At 37.4% G+C, this 17254-nt stretch overlaps 2 protein-coding genes across 2 annotated transcripts; both read left to right on the top strand.

Annotated features, from left to right (window-relative positions):
• The first annotated feature begins 11510 nt into the window (after positions 1–11510).
• Positions 11511–11861, top strand: LOC140021255 (protein FAR1-RELATED SEQUENCE 12-like). Its single transcript, XM_072072020.1, has one exon. It carries the CDS (start codon positions 11511–11513, stop codon positions 11859–11861), a length of 351 nt encoding a protein of 116 aa, XP_071928121.1.
• Positions 11862–11870: 9 nt separating this feature from the next.
• LOC140021254 (protein FAR1-RELATED SEQUENCE 5-like) lies at positions 11871–14727 on the top strand. The gene is made up of 6 exons (XM_072072019.1): positions 11871–12072; positions 12184–12683; positions 12798–13067; positions 13752–13826; positions 14000–14071; positions 14656–14727. The coding sequence occupies exons 1-6, from the start codon at positions 11871–11873 to the stop codon at positions 14725–14727; spliced, it is 1191 nt and encodes a 396-aa protein (XP_071928120.1).
• The last annotated feature ends 2527 nt before the right edge of the window (positions 14728–17254 follow it).

Raw genomic sequence — 17254 nt, 5'->3', positions numbered from 1 at the left:
ACTCGACCTAAATAAATGTGAAATTTTCAATGATTAATGATTAAATGCTAGTTGCGCATGAATGTAAGCCTTTTGGCTGAACTGGCCACTGCCCCTTGTTACCGATCGACTCGAGCCAGAAGCGGACTCGGTCGGGCGATATGGTGACCTGGGTGAACGTTTTGGTATACTCGAGTATTACCTTTGTAGGTTGGTGGAGGTTGGTGGAGCCTGGACAATGTCCAGGAGAGGGTGAATGAAATGAACAAATGAACGAACAAATGAGGGTTTATTCACAAAATGAAAATTTCAAATAATTGGAGGAATAAGGGGAAATGGCAGGAGAACGAGCGAGCGCGCGAATATTTGGCTCCATGTGGGCCCGTATCCTTTTCATGAATGTTACTATCGCTTTCCATTGTAAATGTTTCTTGAATTATTTATACTCCATATTTAATGTTTTGTAAATGTTGTAATTGTTTCTGGACTTATCATTTGAATTATGACATCATTGATTTATGACATCATTGAAATGAACTATTGTTAAACCGATTTGATTACTGATTTTACTGGTTACTCGCTGAGCTTCTAGCTCACCCCAAAAATATTTTATTCTCCTCCACAGGGCTCAAGGCGAAGGAAGGCTTGTAGTACTTATTCCTGTGATCGGATGAATTATCTCATGTGTACTTTGAATTTGGACTTCCTCTTGTATAATAGTTGGATCGTGGATCAGAGTGGCGCAGTGGAAGCATGGACGCTTCGCTTTTGATATGTAATTATTTATAGGAGAATTTGATGTAATATTTGAGTTTTATCTTGTAATCTGTTTGAGGAATGTAGTGAACGACTGAGTCCCGGCGACAGCTGGGCAGGCGGCCCGTCGAACCCTCTGGTTCGCCTTAGGGGGAGGTGGGGCTGTCACAGATTTGGACTACAAACAAGGAGTTACAACTGAGAGTGATTTTGACAAGCACTAAATCTTTGGTGAGTGCTTCCAAATACCTGATTGAACTGGACACTTATTTTCAATACTTGACCAATGTGATCGAATGATATGTGATTGATATAATCGGGCAAGAGTGTACTTTATCGCACTTGCCCTAATGTGATATGTACTCGTTTCTGGTTGCAAATGACTTGATATACTTGTGTGTGACTTGTAAGTACTGAGCGGCAGTATGTACCACACTCGATTCGAGTAGAAGGTACCTCTCATTCCCGTTTCCATACTTTTATCTTGATTCAGTCGATTGGAGATGTATCTCATCGACTTCTTGGGGACCCAAACCCTACTGGTTAGTTAATCTAGTCGAGCCGGCAAGGGCTTGGTCGATTAGATAACGAACCATGGGTATCTAGTGTTGTCGAGTGGAGTATTATCTCCTCGACTAATCGGAATACTCGAGTATTACCACCAGTATTTATTGTGGAGTTCGGGCCCGGTAAGGGGTTTGGTCGGTGGACGGTGATTGGGGTTAAGTGGTGTACTACTGGACTAGTTACTTTACTTGAAAGTTGACGGAGTGTCAACTAATACTTGATCAAGCTCTAGTGAAGAAATGGGAATTTGGCTCCTGAGAACCATCTGTATCCTTATACATTGATTGTTATTCGAAGTGTTATTGCTCTTTTGGAAAACAAAAAGAGTTTTCACTCGCTCATTTTGACATTTGCTATTTGAAATGTTATTGCTCACTTTCATGAACTTGATATGCTCACTATTTTGCTACGTGATATTTGTACTTTTCAATATTGGTCAACTTGCTATTTGGAACCTCACTGGGCTTTTAGCTTATTCCACGCCATTTGTTTTCCTTACAGGGGGTACGAACGAGGCGTGAGACTGGTACAGGCTAGCGTAGTCTAGTAGTTTTTGAATTTTACGATTGTACTCGTGCTAGTGCTCGATTAGAACTGAATGTATCTGAAACTCATATCTTTTGATATATGTGGAATTGTACGAATGTTTGAAATAGAAATGAAAGTACATGTATGTTCCAAGGTTTGAAACTGGTATTTCTTTTACTCTTGAGATTATAACCTATTATATGTGAAGTGAGTGAGTGAGTCCTGGCGAGAGCTGGGCAGGCGGTCCGCTAAACCCTGGGGTACGCCCAAGGGAGAGGGTTGTCGGACTGTGGGGAATGGCCTATTTAGTGTTGAACTAATTACTATTATTAAGGGAATTAGATATGTACGTCGGGTAGGAATCTCAAATATAGGTGAGTTACTCTTGGGACTGGCCAGCCTGAGCTGTGAATTATCCTATTGTCAGATTCTTGTACCTGAGTACCAGATATTTCATTCAATGGTGTATTTGCAAATTATGAAGAATTTAGTATATTGCATTATGATGGGACTAGAAAGCATGATTAAATTTGGCAAAGTAGAATCGAAAGGACCAAGTCTAGCTTTTGAAAGTTAAAAGTGAAGAGCCAATAGTGAGATCTTGAAGATTAGTGCCAATTCTGTTTTTAAGATGAATAATTTTACTAGTCGTTCATTGATAAATGGAATCTATGCCATCTCTTACCCAAAATATAGGTTAAGACTTAGAATTTGAGTGAAATCGTAGTTTAAATAAGAACAATGCAGTTGTGAACAGCTCTAAACCTTGAGGAGAGTTTTCAAAATTGAGGTGAGATAAGTTTGACGAATTTGCCATGCGAGGTGAGTTCTCGATGACATTGTGGCTCCTTAAATTTTATTGGAGGATTATTTGGGGCTAATGTCCAATAGGATAAAGATAACTAGTTGTTAGGTTATTAGAAAAGCCAATGTATGAAATGTTTGAGATCATTTAGAATACTTAAGAGCCATTGATGTACTTAAGTAATGATCATATTATTTGATTTGATATTAGATGCAGTAGATCTACAATTTACTAAGGAATTTTGATTAGTGTTACTAATGGGGTAATTGGATTAGTAAATGCACTTGAACGATTGTCACCCTGACTACGTTGGGATGATTATACATGGTAGTCAGTATAAAATAAACGTCTATCAATGGAGAAGTGTAAGTCAAGACTCAGGTTAATGGTGTTTTAACTATTAAGGCAAGGCTTAGATGGATGAAATAAGAAAATGAATTATTTTGCAGTGGAATTCAGAGAAATGTAATATATGGAGTAGGTGGTGATTATTAGGGCAATGATGTTATGGTGAGTCGTTGCAGTTTATGAGTCTAAAGAAATATTTTTCGTAACATGTTTACAAGTTGTGGATATAACAATTATTGATAACAAGAAGCAGGAAAGGGTGAGAACATGAATAATATGTTAAAGTTAGTATATTTGATCTATTTGTCAGCTCATACGTTTAGAAGAAAGGACAGACTAATGATGAAGCCATGACTTGATAGATCTATTTGTTTCTTGCGGCCAAGTGTTTGTGTCATTTGTTAAGTAAAAAAAAAAGGAAAAAAAATGAAAAGAAAAGAAAGAAAGAGGAGTCGGGTGGCAAGAGCAAAACAAGAAAGAAAAGTCGAATTCTTATTGCCAAAATCAGTTTGCTTACATCTTGTTTCCAATCCAAAACAGAAAATTAAACAAAGAAAAGAGTCAAAAGTTTTGATCCACCACTTCTTCAAGTTCTTGAATATCTTGTTTCTTGGAAGTTTGTTTCATTCTTCGAGTGTACATCTTCTTGTACTCTCTAGCGGTGGTGAAGGATTTCCTTGGCCTTGGTGTGAACTTCTTGGGAACATCTTGGGGAGATCGAGGAGGGTTGTGTGCATCACCTTGTTGATTCTCCATTGTTGTGAGAAAGGTCCGAAACTGTCTTGAGTATTTGTACAAGGGAAATCAAATCCGAATCTGATTTTGAGTGTGTGAGTGTCGGATTTCCTTGGGGTTTAATAGAGTCCCAACTAACTTGAGTGAAAGGGTTTAGGAAGGAGATAAAATCTGATTTGCAATTCTTCTTGGAAAGGAATTTGGAAGCTACTAAAAGTTGTTAAGAAAGAAGGGGTTTTCTAAAAGGTTTCCAAAAGCTAACTAGTTTCCAAAATCACTTAGGGAACTAAGTAGGTAGCTTGGGTACTTCTTTCACTTCCACTTGGACACGCTCCTACATTTTAGGAACTAGGGTTTCGGTTGTTTCCCTTTCACACTAGTGCACCATTCCATTTCTGTCCGTCACTAGTACACTTCCAAAAGCATCCATTCTTGTTTCCTTTTGCATCCGCATTTATGTCTTGCATTCTTGATTACCTTTGTGGATAATTGGTGACAAATATTGGACTTTTGTGCGGCATTCCTCAACTACTCAAGCCGACAGGTAAGGAATTCTTGGTAAGATCATTAGAGTGCTTTGAGTGAAAATACGAGGGTGAGCGAAACACTAAGGGAGTGAAGTAAGGTTATGTTTGTCCTATTTTCTTGTTCACTAACCTTTTGAAGGTAAGGCGAAAGGCATGGAGCAGGCTCAACCGACCACTGACTACTCATTGATGTTCACTGCTATGAAAAATGAGCTTAAGTGGATCAGTAAGCAATAAATGGAGGCGATGCACACCCGCTTTGACGAGCTCTCAAAGAGCTTCACAAGAGACTCTCGATCTAGATCTCGCAACCGAGGTAACCATGGCACCAAAGGAGCAAATTATGAGGAGTACTCGGCTAGTGAAGATGAGGAGAGATCCGAGAGACCTAAGCGGGATACATCCAAGAATGAGCTCAAGTCCAGGTGTGTGACGCCCCCACTTCTCCCTAAGGCGAACCAAAGGGTATTCGCGGGACGCCTGCCCAGCTCTCGCCAGGACTCAAGACCAATCCCGTTCAAACTTAATGAAATCCCAGCCATCACGATGATATAAGTAAGAAAGGAAGGTCACTCCCATAAATAACATTCAAACTTACATCACGAGTTCCAAAATACATCAAGTATCCAATCCTTACATCAAGTTCACAAAGGTTACCTCAAATCCCAAAATATGCAATAATCCAGAGTCTAGCCAAGTACATTGAAAACCCTAATACAAAAGTACATTCAAAAGGGGTTTCTCCAAGGTTCACTTCCGATCCTTTCCTGTTAAGGAAAACAAAACTATAGGGTGAGCGAAACGCTCGTGAGACCAAGAACACACATGCTGGTACGTTGTGCAAGTAACAATCCCAATATAACACATAGAGCAATAATATTTCAATAAATAACAATTCGAGCGAGAAAAGTAAACAGAAACAATTCAAGGATATAGGGGCTCTCAGGAGCTATTTTCCACTTGCGCAATCACGAACCTCCACGAGTTGACACTTCGTCAATCGGGTAGATTTAATCCGTAAAACTTCACTTATCATGTCCCCTTTCACCTTACATACCCCTGTATCGGGCCCGCCTGTCTTTTGTTTGAGGCGATACTGCTCGAGTATGCCAAGCAAGATCTCTTAATAGGTCAAACTTTTATTTTCTCATGGTTCGCCAAGGAGCCCGACCAAACCCATGCCGGCTCGAGTCCAGGGTTAGCCAGTGAGATTTGAGCATCCCCCACTTGACACTTAAGAGTCGAGGAGATTCACTCCCATCGACTTATGCAGCCATAGCATAATTAATCACTTAAACACTTCATTTAAATTCACTTAACAAGTCACTTCAAGCAATTCAAGTATTTCATGTCACAAAATTCAAGTACACTTCACTTAAATGAGAACGAGTGTGATAAAGTACACACTCGACTCAGCATTTTCAAAATATTCTATTATCAAAGCAATTAACACGTTTTTACACACTTGACACTCACCTAGTGATTCAAGTAGCAAGTACAAGCGATAAGCTAGGGGTCTCCTATGAGATCCTCTTGAAGGTCCTCTTGAGTGCCTGATCAATTAATAATAATCTATCACTCATAACCCCAATTATCGAAGAAGATTGTACTAGAGTACAATCTAAGAAAATCTCATGAAAATGAGCCCTATTTACTCGTAAATCGAGGCTCAAAGGCGGGGTTTTAAAGCACAAGAGAAATCTGGTTTTCATCTCTAAATTCAAGTGTAAAAAAATCATGTGATATCGAAGGGAAAAGGAGAATTTGAAAAACTCCATTTCCTTAAGTTTCGAAAATTTCAGCTTTGATACGAGATTTTTGAAAAATTGTATCTCACTTTTTACAAGTCCAAAATTGAAAAACTTGGTACCGTTGGAAACTTCTTCCAAAGTACTAAAAGTTCCTAGAAGACACTTTTCCATGATTCCAAATGAAAGACATTCAAAATTTGGCTCAAAGTTACTGTTTTAGGCTATCAAGGCAGTTTCGGAGTTGGTTTTTGGCCAACTTTGGAAATTCGGAAAAATTCACAGAATTTGAACTAGCCTCTTAAATTTGAAAATCAATTAGAGTTACAATCATAGTTTAAAACAAAACAAGCGGAACAAGAATTGGAGTTTTGAGCACCAAGATATGGCGGCTCAAATTTACTGAAAAATGAGACCGTTAGGCCAAATTCCAGATTCAATTCACGAAAGTTGGGACTTTGGTTGATCATTGAAACGGACTCGGAATGGCACCAAAATTAGTAACATTACACTACCATATAAGGGATATTCCTCTGTCAAATTTCATAGAAAAATACGTACGGAAAGTCGGTTAAGAAAATCACTAAAGTCCCACGAATTTCCAAGACAAATCTGTCTTTGTATGCAAATTTTCCTTTTCTAAATATTCGGCCAATGCAAACATCTCAAATCTGGTTCATTTAGGTAGAAATTGTCTAAGAAACATCTAAGATGTGTTTGGTAGGTGATTAACACCAAGAATTTCGAAACAACAAGTCACAATCAAGGTTAAGGCATCAACTAGCGAAAAGGGGTTTTCAATCCCTGAATCAGTTTCGAACTTCGGCCACAACTCACTCAATTCAAATTGGAATTGAGTGTGGTTGGTGGCGTTGAAAACTAGATTCATAAAGCTACAATTTTTCAGAAGAAATCATTTTCAAAATTTGTCCACAACTAGATCACATTTGAGCATCAATTCGCTACTCAAAACAGAGCTTCCAGTAAAACGAGAAACAGAACAGGCAAATTTACAAGGTTAGTTCGGATCATTCAGGTGGAATCAGGATGTGAATTTTATACCATTGGAAATATGGGAATGTCTAGTTTCCATTACCAAAAATAGCACTCAATTTTGACATCGGAGCAAAAAGTTATAGCTGTTTGAAAAACACTGCCAGTGCAATATGGGAAAAATTCCAGTTTTGAATGAACTTTCGAAATCACCATATTTGGCCAACCAAATCACTTAATTTTTTGTGGAAACCTTCCACACAACCCATACAACATATATACATCATAAATAAGTCAATAGAATTTCAAAAAAACGCTCTAAAGGTCACGGCATTCACAGGGGCAAAAATGGAAAAATTCTCCCCTTCACTTCCTTTGAGCTTTCATCCATAATATCACTCATTTCTACTAATTTAAGCACTAATCCAATAGTATTAACATCATAACTCACAAAATCAGTCCATCAAGCCATAGTTGGAGTTCATAGAGCCCACTCACCAATTTTTCAACAATTTAAAGCTACCCATAAGAGATTATGAACTCATAAGTGCTAAACAACTTCCATAAGTCAAGATTTGCAAGGTTGATCGTCACTTACTTTCTTAGATGATTAAGGCAAAAATTTCGGTCCTCCTTGCTCAAGAAAAACCGTGGATTTGAAGCTCTTTTTGTAGCTTGAGTTTCTCTCCAAATAGATTGCAAAGTGTGGTTAAAGTTTGAAGTGATTTGGTGGAAATTTAGTGATGAAATGGTGCAAGAAAATTGAAGAGCTTTGGTTGTTTTCTTCTCCTTGGTGGCCGGCTGGAATGAGAGAGAGAGAGAGAGAGTGTTTGACTGCAAATGAAGCATCCAAGAGAAGATAAAATGTGTGGTTCTAATTAATTCAAAAGTCAACTCTTTCTCCCGCGCGCACGCGCGCGTTTTGTGCTCGATCCCTCTCGGGTTTGTTGCACTAGTGCACTAAACCTCTAATGCACTTACATTCATACTATTATTATTCACTCTTAATGGTCTAAAAATAAAGGTTTAAAGTCCCTCAATTAATCGCGCGCGTAAAAACGCATACTTCCGATTTGTGCGCAATAAAGTGAAATTTTCAAGAAATTCTTATAACGATAGTATAACTATCTAACACGTGAACACTTAAACATAAAAATACCTATTTTAAGACTAATGTACAAGTCTCCAATTTTCCAGGTTCATTGTACTCTCAAATCGGTTATTGCTTCCAAACGCGCATTCACTATTCTCACTTAATGAGCTTTCAAAAATTAAATTTTGAAACAAGTCATTTTAAAAATATAATTAAGCTATAGATCCATGTAATTAGGTCTAAAAAGGTTAGAAAATAATATTCGGGGCAATTGGCCAAATAAATGATTAAATGAGCTAGAATTAGGAGTTTAAAATAAACAAATTTTCCGAGTCCTCACATCCTCTCTCCCTTAAGAGAATTTCGTCCTCGAAATTTACTTTGATCTGCGAATAGGTCTGGATACTTTTCTCGAATTGCTTCTTCAACCTCCTAGGTCGCTTCCTCTAGCCTGTGGTTCCTCCAAAGAACTTTTATCAATGGTATCCGTTTATTCCTCAATTCTCTCACCTTCCTATCCAGAAGTTTTACCGGTTTCTCCTCATAGGTCAAGGTCTCATCAATATCAATACTTTCCGGTCGCAAAATATGTGAAGGCTCTGGATGATACTTCTTAAGCATGGACACGTGGAAAACATTATGAATCTGAGACAAACTCGGTGGCAATTCCAACTTATACGCTATCTTTCCCACGCATTGGATAACTTTATAAGGTCCTACAAACCTCGATTGTAACTTTTTTCCTTTCCCAGACATTAAACTTGCTTTCAGAGGTGTAATCTTAAGAAATACGAGATCTCCAACCACAAACTCTAAATCCTTTTGATGAGAACATGAAGATTTGGATTCCCTTCAAATTCAAGAAAATTCGATTGATGGTTGATGGTGCAATCGGGTTCAAGAATCATTGAAGATTTGTCATGCTTATTTCTTGTTATTTATTTAAGTAAGTTTCCAGCAATACTTGTTAGTTAGTCTTGAGTTATTAAGGGAAATAAAGGCTAAGGTCATGTTGACCATAGTTAAGCCAATTGAGTCAATTAGTTTCTTATTCTAATTGAATTATAGTTTTAGGAAAGTAGTTAATTGTTTCCAAATTTATTTAGGAAGTTGTGTCAAGTCAAATAAGGAAGTTTGTATTATTTCCAATTTAGATTAGGGTTTTGAGTCTTGTAAGGCTATAAATAGCCAACTTTATTTAACTATTCAGGGACATGATATTGAAGATGAATTAATAAAAAGAGAGTTGTCTCCTTTTATGGAGTTCCTTGATGGAACTTGAGTTTCTTCTTGAACTGTATCAAGTATTTAGTTTGGATACTTGTGGTGTTCAAGGCAAGATGATTACATCATCTTGTTCTTTCAAGCCAATAGCCAATCCACTAGGTTTCTAGAGACGGGTTCTCGTTAGGTCTAGCAAGGTAGTTATTGTTCCATAACCTGGTCAAAATAGATCCTTCCGCTGCCTGATCGACTTGGTTCTTCAAGACAGGTTCTTGTTGGGTCAAGTTCGTATCATCTGGTATCAGAGCTTCGGCTCTTGTTTCAGGTTAATATCCTTTTGTTTTCTTTTGTTTTCTATTTATTTTTCTAACAAAACCCTAGCCACCTTTTGATTTAAAAGAAACAAAAAAAAATTTTGATTCTTGTTTTCTTGATTTTATCACTTGAGTCTAACCTACCCTGTGATTGATCGAGGTTGAAATTTTTTGGTGTGATTACGTTCTTGAAAACAGGTTTTTCAAGGATTTAACTCCGATTAAATTTTTTTTCCAAGTGAAGTCGTAACCTTGTGTCGAGTCATCAAAAGCAAAAAAAAAAAAATGACTGTTCACGGAATACTGTTCATCAGCACTATTCACGCCTGTAGTAGTACTGTTCATCCGCTGCTACTGTAGCAACACGGATACGGGGCAGGAGCGGTCGTCAGGCCGACCGCTCCTGAACGGTCCTCTCACAAGAAAAAACATGAGGAGAAAAATGATCCACGTCAAGAAGGCTTAAGAAGGGGCAAAAACGACGCCGTTCCAAATTAAAAAATTTGGACTTCCAAACGGAATCAGACGGAGCAAACGGTAGAGTTGAAATTTTGAAAAGCAAATTGAAATTTTGAATTAGCCGCACAAAACGAAATTGAGGGAAGAGGCTTGGCGTACTCCGTCTGAAGATAGGGAGCTCAGTTTTTTTTTTCAGAAACCTCGTATCTCAGTTTTCTTTCTTAGAAAACTGTAGCACAAAATTCAGAGAGCTGAAGGAAGAGGCTTGGCGTGCTCCGTCTGAAGATAGGGAGTTGACAGAAAACTCTTATCTTAGTTTTCTTTTCTCAGAAAACTCGACACAATTTCCGTCCGAGAGTGTTACCGAGAAACTGAGAAGAGACTTTGGTGACTGGGTCAGCAAATGTTGTATCCATTTTAAATGCTTACAAGGCTTGCAGGAAGGTAGAAGCAAACAGAGGAAATTCAACATGTCATAAAACACCAGATTCCCAAATGCACATCTGTTAAATGAAAGATGAAATTAGATTCACTGAAGACATCATATGAAGATGATAGAAGAATAGTAAAATTGTACCGTATCTGTGTGTGTGTGTGAGCATTTAGCTTTTCAGTGATGAACTATAATGGGATAGTAGTCATCGGAAGACCCAGGGGTATGTATTGAAATCAAGCGGAATTAGTGAAAGATGAGAGAAATAAAGTCACATTTAACAAGTGAACGAATGTACATCCTGTTGTAAATTAGTTACAGGTTATAGGTACTGTATTACAATTGATATGAATCATTGTGCATCTAATAGTTGGTCCATACTCATGACACAATCTTAGTTTGTCCTTCTCTCCTGACCATGCAGTGTGTATATAATGGAGGTGCAGAATTAAATGAGGTAAAACAGAGGAAAAGACCGACCTATGTGAATAATAAATGGGTGTACCTGGTGTTGTAAGTAAATTACATGATGTAATAAATATATTACAATGAGTAGAAAATGCTTATTTGGCCCTCAAAATATAGAAATAGTAAAAAATACGGAGTTGGCTTAGGCGGTTGTCATTGACGAATGACATAAGGTCCAGTGAACAAAGTACCTAGAACCTAAATATAATCATCCGAGTGGATGTACATACAGTTAAAATATACTTACAACATGTGACCAACACATTACAATATGTATAACTTATTGTACACGGAGTTGTATTTGTACATACATAATATCGTTGTCTTAGAGTATAATAGGATTTGGTGTACGAGTATTTGTACAATATTAATCATATCGATGAACGTAATAATAGGATTTGGTATACGAATAATGTGTGTAACATAACACATTATGAATGGTAATATACATTTATGTTGTCGTTTATGTACATACCATTCATGAACTGCTGCAAATTAAGGTGTTTGATGCATAATTAGTAGGAGCAGAAGTAATGGATTGTAACAAATTGGTAGAAGATAGGACCCCTGAATTAGAAATGGAGTTCAATAGTGAAGAGGATGCGTACAAGTTTTACAACAACTATGCCTTTAAAACGGATTTTAATGTATGCAAAGACTATCTAAATAAAGACAAAGACGGTGTGACGACGTCTAGGAGATATAGTTACTGCAAGGAAGGTGTAAAACGCAAGTACGAAGGTGATGTGATGCCAAAAAAGACACGAGCGCCGACGAAAACAGGGTGTGGAACTAAAATGATTATTGTGTTGCTTAGAGAGATAATGAAGTACCGTGTACATGACCTTATCTTAGAACATAACCATGAGTTGCACATTGCTTAATGTTCGCACATGATGCCATTACAAAGAAAAGTGAGTGAGGCTCAAGGATTCCAAGTTGAAACAAGCGAGGATGCTGGGATTTCATTGAAACAGAGCCATGAGTTTATGGGAAAGGAGGCAGGTGGGATGGAAAATGTGGGATATACTCGGGAAGACCTGAAACGATATCTTCGTACTCGACGGGAAAGGAGTTTGAAATATGGAGAAGCAGGTAACATGCTGAATTATTTTCAAGAGCAAACACTCGAGAATCCATCCTTTTTTCATGCCGTACAGCTGAATTGTGAAGGGCAGATAACTAATATCTTTTGGGCTGATGTAGGAATGTTAATTGATTACAACTTTTTTGGAGACGTAGTCACATTCGACACAACCTACAAAATAAATAAAGAATACCACCCACTTGGAGTGTTTGTGGGTTTTAACCAACATAGGCAAATTGTGATATTCGGTGCTGCCCTTATGTATGATGAGACTATAGATTCTTTCAAATGGGTATTTGGTACATTTCTAAAAGTAATGTGCGGAAAGCGTCCAAATACCATATTAACCGATCAAGATCACGCCATGGCAGCCGCTCTTTCAGTTGTCATGCCAGAAACATTTCACGGTCTATATACGTTTCACATAAGGCGTAATTTTATGAAACATCTTGGCAATCATTACAAGAAAAATAGTGATCTTCCATACATGTTTGGTGCCTGCATGTATGAGTTTGAAGAAGTGGAACAGTTCAATAGGGTGTGGGAGGCGATGGTGAAAAAATACAATCTTGAAAATAATAAATGGCTTTTCGAGTTGTATCGAATTCGTGATAAGTGGGTAAGGTGTATGATGAAAGAAAGATAGACCGCGGGAATGCAAAGCACCCAATTTAGCGAAAGCCTAAATGTAGCAATTAAAAATCATTTGAAACTGGATCATGATCTTGTGCAGTTCTTTAGACATTTCAATCGAGTGATTGATGATAAGAGACATAATGAACTCATCGCAGAATATGAAATGAGGCAAAAGCTCCCTATGGTTGGGTTGAGGCAAACACCTGTGCTTGTACATGCAGCAGAGACGTATTCACCCACCGTATTTGTTGCATTCCAAAATGAATATGGCGAGTCAACAGCTATGGTTATATTGAGACAACAAGATGCAGGGATGTTTGTAGAGTTTGCGGTCATGAGATATGATGGAGGATCTGAAAGAATAGTGGTATTCAATCGGAATGATCTAAGTGTACATTGTAGTTGCAAAAAATACGAGAATGAAGGAATTTTGTGTGGACACTCATTGAAGGTGTTTGATACCGTAGGCATAAAGACAATTCCTCTTGAATACGTTAAGAGACGATGGACAAGAAGAGCTCGAGCTGGAGACTGTTTTGATCGGTAAGGATGGGAAATTATAGCTGATCCAAAAGCAATCATTTCAACTCGTTACCGGGAGCTCGCTCCAGCCATGATTAAGGTCGCAACTCGAACAGCAATGTCGGAGGACACCAGTAAAATAGCAATCACTGTCACATCCGATTTGGCAAAGAGAGTTGAACTCTTCCTCTCAGAAAGCGAAGAGCAACCTTTGCAAAATCAAAAAAATCTGAATGTCGAGAAATAGGATAAAATTGAAATTGTAAATGAAATGAGAGAGGCAGTAGTCGCAAGAGGCATTAAAAAATGAGGTGGTGGGAAGAAAAGTAGAATGATGCGAAGTTGGGTTGATAAATTTGACAGAGTAAAAAGAAAATCTAGACTGTCAAGGACTACACAGACTACGGTATGGATCAAATTTTGGTACTTGGGGAACATTTATGCTAAAACTAAGTTATCGTTATACTATTAACTAAAGTTTAGGTACCATTAATTATGAAATAATATTATTGCCGTGTCAATACTGTAGGTCTCAGAATCGGAGCCGACATCTGTTTCATTTGAGGAATACATGTTTATGGGATGCTGTTCATCTACTGATTCTGTTTCGATTAGTATAAAATGGACATGACTGTTGCTTTTATTTAGATGTTTCTAACAGCATAAATAGTTACATTGATGTTACATTGTGTGATAATGTTGTTATGGCCGTCATCCCTCCTGATATACCTATTTTATTTGTCTTATACAATGATTTGGCCCATACGAAACTCGTAGACCCATTCAATGAGTCAGACAGTGAATGGCCCTCCAAACGCTGTTGCTCCTGATATCGATGAAAGTGAAACGGTATGCATATATTTAGTAGTTAAAATAAAGACCTTCTTATTCGTGTAGTAGAACTATCTTTTTTTCTTTAATTGTAATTGTGGGCACCCGAACGTTGTCAAATCATGCAAATTATGTAGTTAACGTCTGTTCGCTTTAATAACATATTATTTTTTATTATGCGAACCTCCACCGTTTGACTAATCAGGGGCCTCCTGCAAGTGTCCCTACAGAATGGATGCATCCCAGATTATCTATTTTTTTCAACCATAACGCCGTCAGAGATATTTTAATGGTCTGATATATCATTTTTGTTATAATGTCTAGTCTAATTTAACGTTATAAGTGAGCAATATAGGCACTGGTAATGATTTGTGGACAGCCAATTACTTATACTACGTAATGTAAGAGGAGCGTGCGGCAATTTCAACACACTGTGATGTTGATGCATATCATGTATTTGCACCATCACCGCAGGTGACAAACTTTTATCATTAAAGCACATGTTTATGTAATATTGTTAATTGGAGACTTGGATATCGTATATCATTAATTGTATGTTTCATTAATAATATTTGCTGATTTGCCATCGTTTCGCATTTCAGGGAGGAAATAACACTCAGGGATTGCAACTACGCGTTGATGTGGCCTCTCCCGAGAATGAGATTGATGAATGATGTGTAACTATACTTTTTGAACGAGACATTAAGTGGCTGTTCCAACCTGAAAATTCTGCATATGTATGTTACAAGCAATTAATAATCTGTTACAACTTATTGACGAGGTTGTACAGGCACCATTGATGTACGAGGATCTTTGTATTACAAGGATGAGTATTACGGATAGTATCACAAGCTTATATCAGTAGGTATTACTCCTTCAGTATAGAAATGAAGTTACAATTGATGGCTCGGCTTGGTTCCCATTGACCACATAATAAGTAACAGTTTCGTAGAAGAACATGATATTTCGTTGGAACTAATTTGAAAATAGGGTAACTAATATTTAAAATACAACAAATTTTGATTACGCGATGTACATTTTGAGTTACAACCAGTTATGTATATTTTACAAATCATTACAACTAATGAATTTGCAATTGACAGTTTTTCGGATATCTAGTTAAAACTAGTGATATTATAACTAGAAATTCCCTGATATTACAACTAGTGATACTACAACTAGTTAATATCCGATGAACATTTCCTCTTTTCTTGTATGTGCTATTGCCCTCGGTACAAACAATAAGTCCTCCCCCCAACACATAAAATTTCTTAGACACTTTAGTAAGTATCTAATAAGAACATAGAGATGGCCGATTTGAACCCCAAAACAATTGATGTAGCGAGATCTTCTCGAACATTTCATTAAATTAGCGAGATCTTCCTGAACATCATGCAATCTACTGGCTGTTCTTTGGCACCCAAGAATTTGATTTCTGTGTGAACCCTCTATTGATGACACTGCAATTGAAGTTAGAGGAGGATTGAAGAATACTAATAACAAATTTCAGGCACGGGTTCATTGTCACCCTTCAGTAGAATAAAATGGAAAGTGTGAAGAATAAAACGAAAAAATTTTTCTCTAACTGGGATATAATACTGCAACCACGCCCTTTTACAGTGCGCAGGACCCTCACAATGTGCTAAAATATGCCTAGACAACGCATTCCAGGCCAAACAATTTTGTCATGGCAGTAGAAACTGTAGAGTTCGATGTATGCCATTGAACTATGTCAAATCTGTTCAGACAATAAAACAAATTATGCAGATTTTGTAATGAAATGACCTGTGCACCAATATTTAGAGTCACGTGTATAAAGAGTTACACATCAGTGACCTGTACGTTTCACTATGTACGGATTGTGTTACAACCAGTTAGGTGTGTGTTACAATTCATTATAACCAATGAATTTGCAATCAGCAGCTTTTCGTCTGCTGTATTTAAAACTGAATAATATTCCAACTAGATATTCCCCGATGTTACAACTAGTGATAATACAACTAGTTAATATTGGATTAACCTTTCCTCTTCTCTTGTTTGTGCTATTACCCTTCAGATAAGCTGGCAGATAAGCTGGCATCAGACAGCTTATTGAATTTTTCCATTTTTAAAATTCCTTCCTGCAACCAATAACATGGACGAGTATGAGCAGTGTAAAAGACATCAGTAATAGTGCGTTGGCTCGTAATACCAATTTAGATATGATGCTGACAAAATTTAGCACATAATAGGATACAGTCCAAATTTCAAACTCACAACTGCTAGAGGTTCAACGATGTAGCGTTCAAACTTCATACTTTTGGTAGTTCTTCCACCCCAATTCATGAGAAGGGCAAACATGTCAACCACCTAATCAATATCTAATGGTTTCCAAAACATGTAATTGACTGTTACAATTGCGTTTACGTATCACTAATCAATCAATAAATTGACGCTCAAATTTTTTTAATAAACATAATAAACTACTGACCCGATTCGATACATGCATGCCATTTTCGAGTGTCTTCAAGTCAAGCCGTGTCAGTGAGAATTGAAACATTTGAATAAGTATGTCCCTATCAAATCCGAGCCACAATTGAACGATTTACTAATAAAAAATAATCGTACTCCAAAAAACGGACATGTAATAATGAAGTCAATTCTCATCCATTTTCATACTATTTTCCTGGGCCATCTTACAATGAACCACATGCGTACTTATCGAAGAAAATGGCTCACAAGATCGAATTAATAGTTTTGTCAAGAATCTTACTTGGGATTTTTGTTGGGGTCCCATGCATATGCAACCACATTTTTATCGTACATGCTTACTGTCACAGGTGCAGGTAGAATGAACTCCGCTGACCGCAGAACGATGCTCTTCTTTGTTGCACGTGTAGACTTGTGCTTCATCTCAACGTCAGGACCTCCTAAAAAATAAAGAACATGCATTTCACATACAATTTATCTGTTGTTGTGTAACAAATTGTAAAGCATTTTGTAACAGTATTCAAACACAATGTAACTAACAGTCTAGAAACATCAATCGATTAATTTTCAAACTCACTGTAACTGTCCCAATAACTATTTTGTAACGCCCTTCAAACACACTGTAACTAACACTCTTCAAACAGTTTTGTATTAATTTTCAAACACACTATAACTTCCCAATAACTATTTTGTAACAACCTACAATCACACTGTAACATGTAATCATCAAAC

Source organism: Coffea arabica, chromosome 11e (assembly GCF_036785885.1).
Source record: "Coffea arabica cultivar ET-39 chromosome 11e, Coffea Arabica ET-39 HiFi, whole genome shotgun sequence".
Classification (NCBI taxonomy): Eukaryota; Viridiplantae; Streptophyta; class Magnoliopsida; order Gentianales; family Rubiaceae; genus Coffea; species Coffea arabica.
This window is presented reverse-complemented; position numbering and strand designations above follow the sequence as displayed.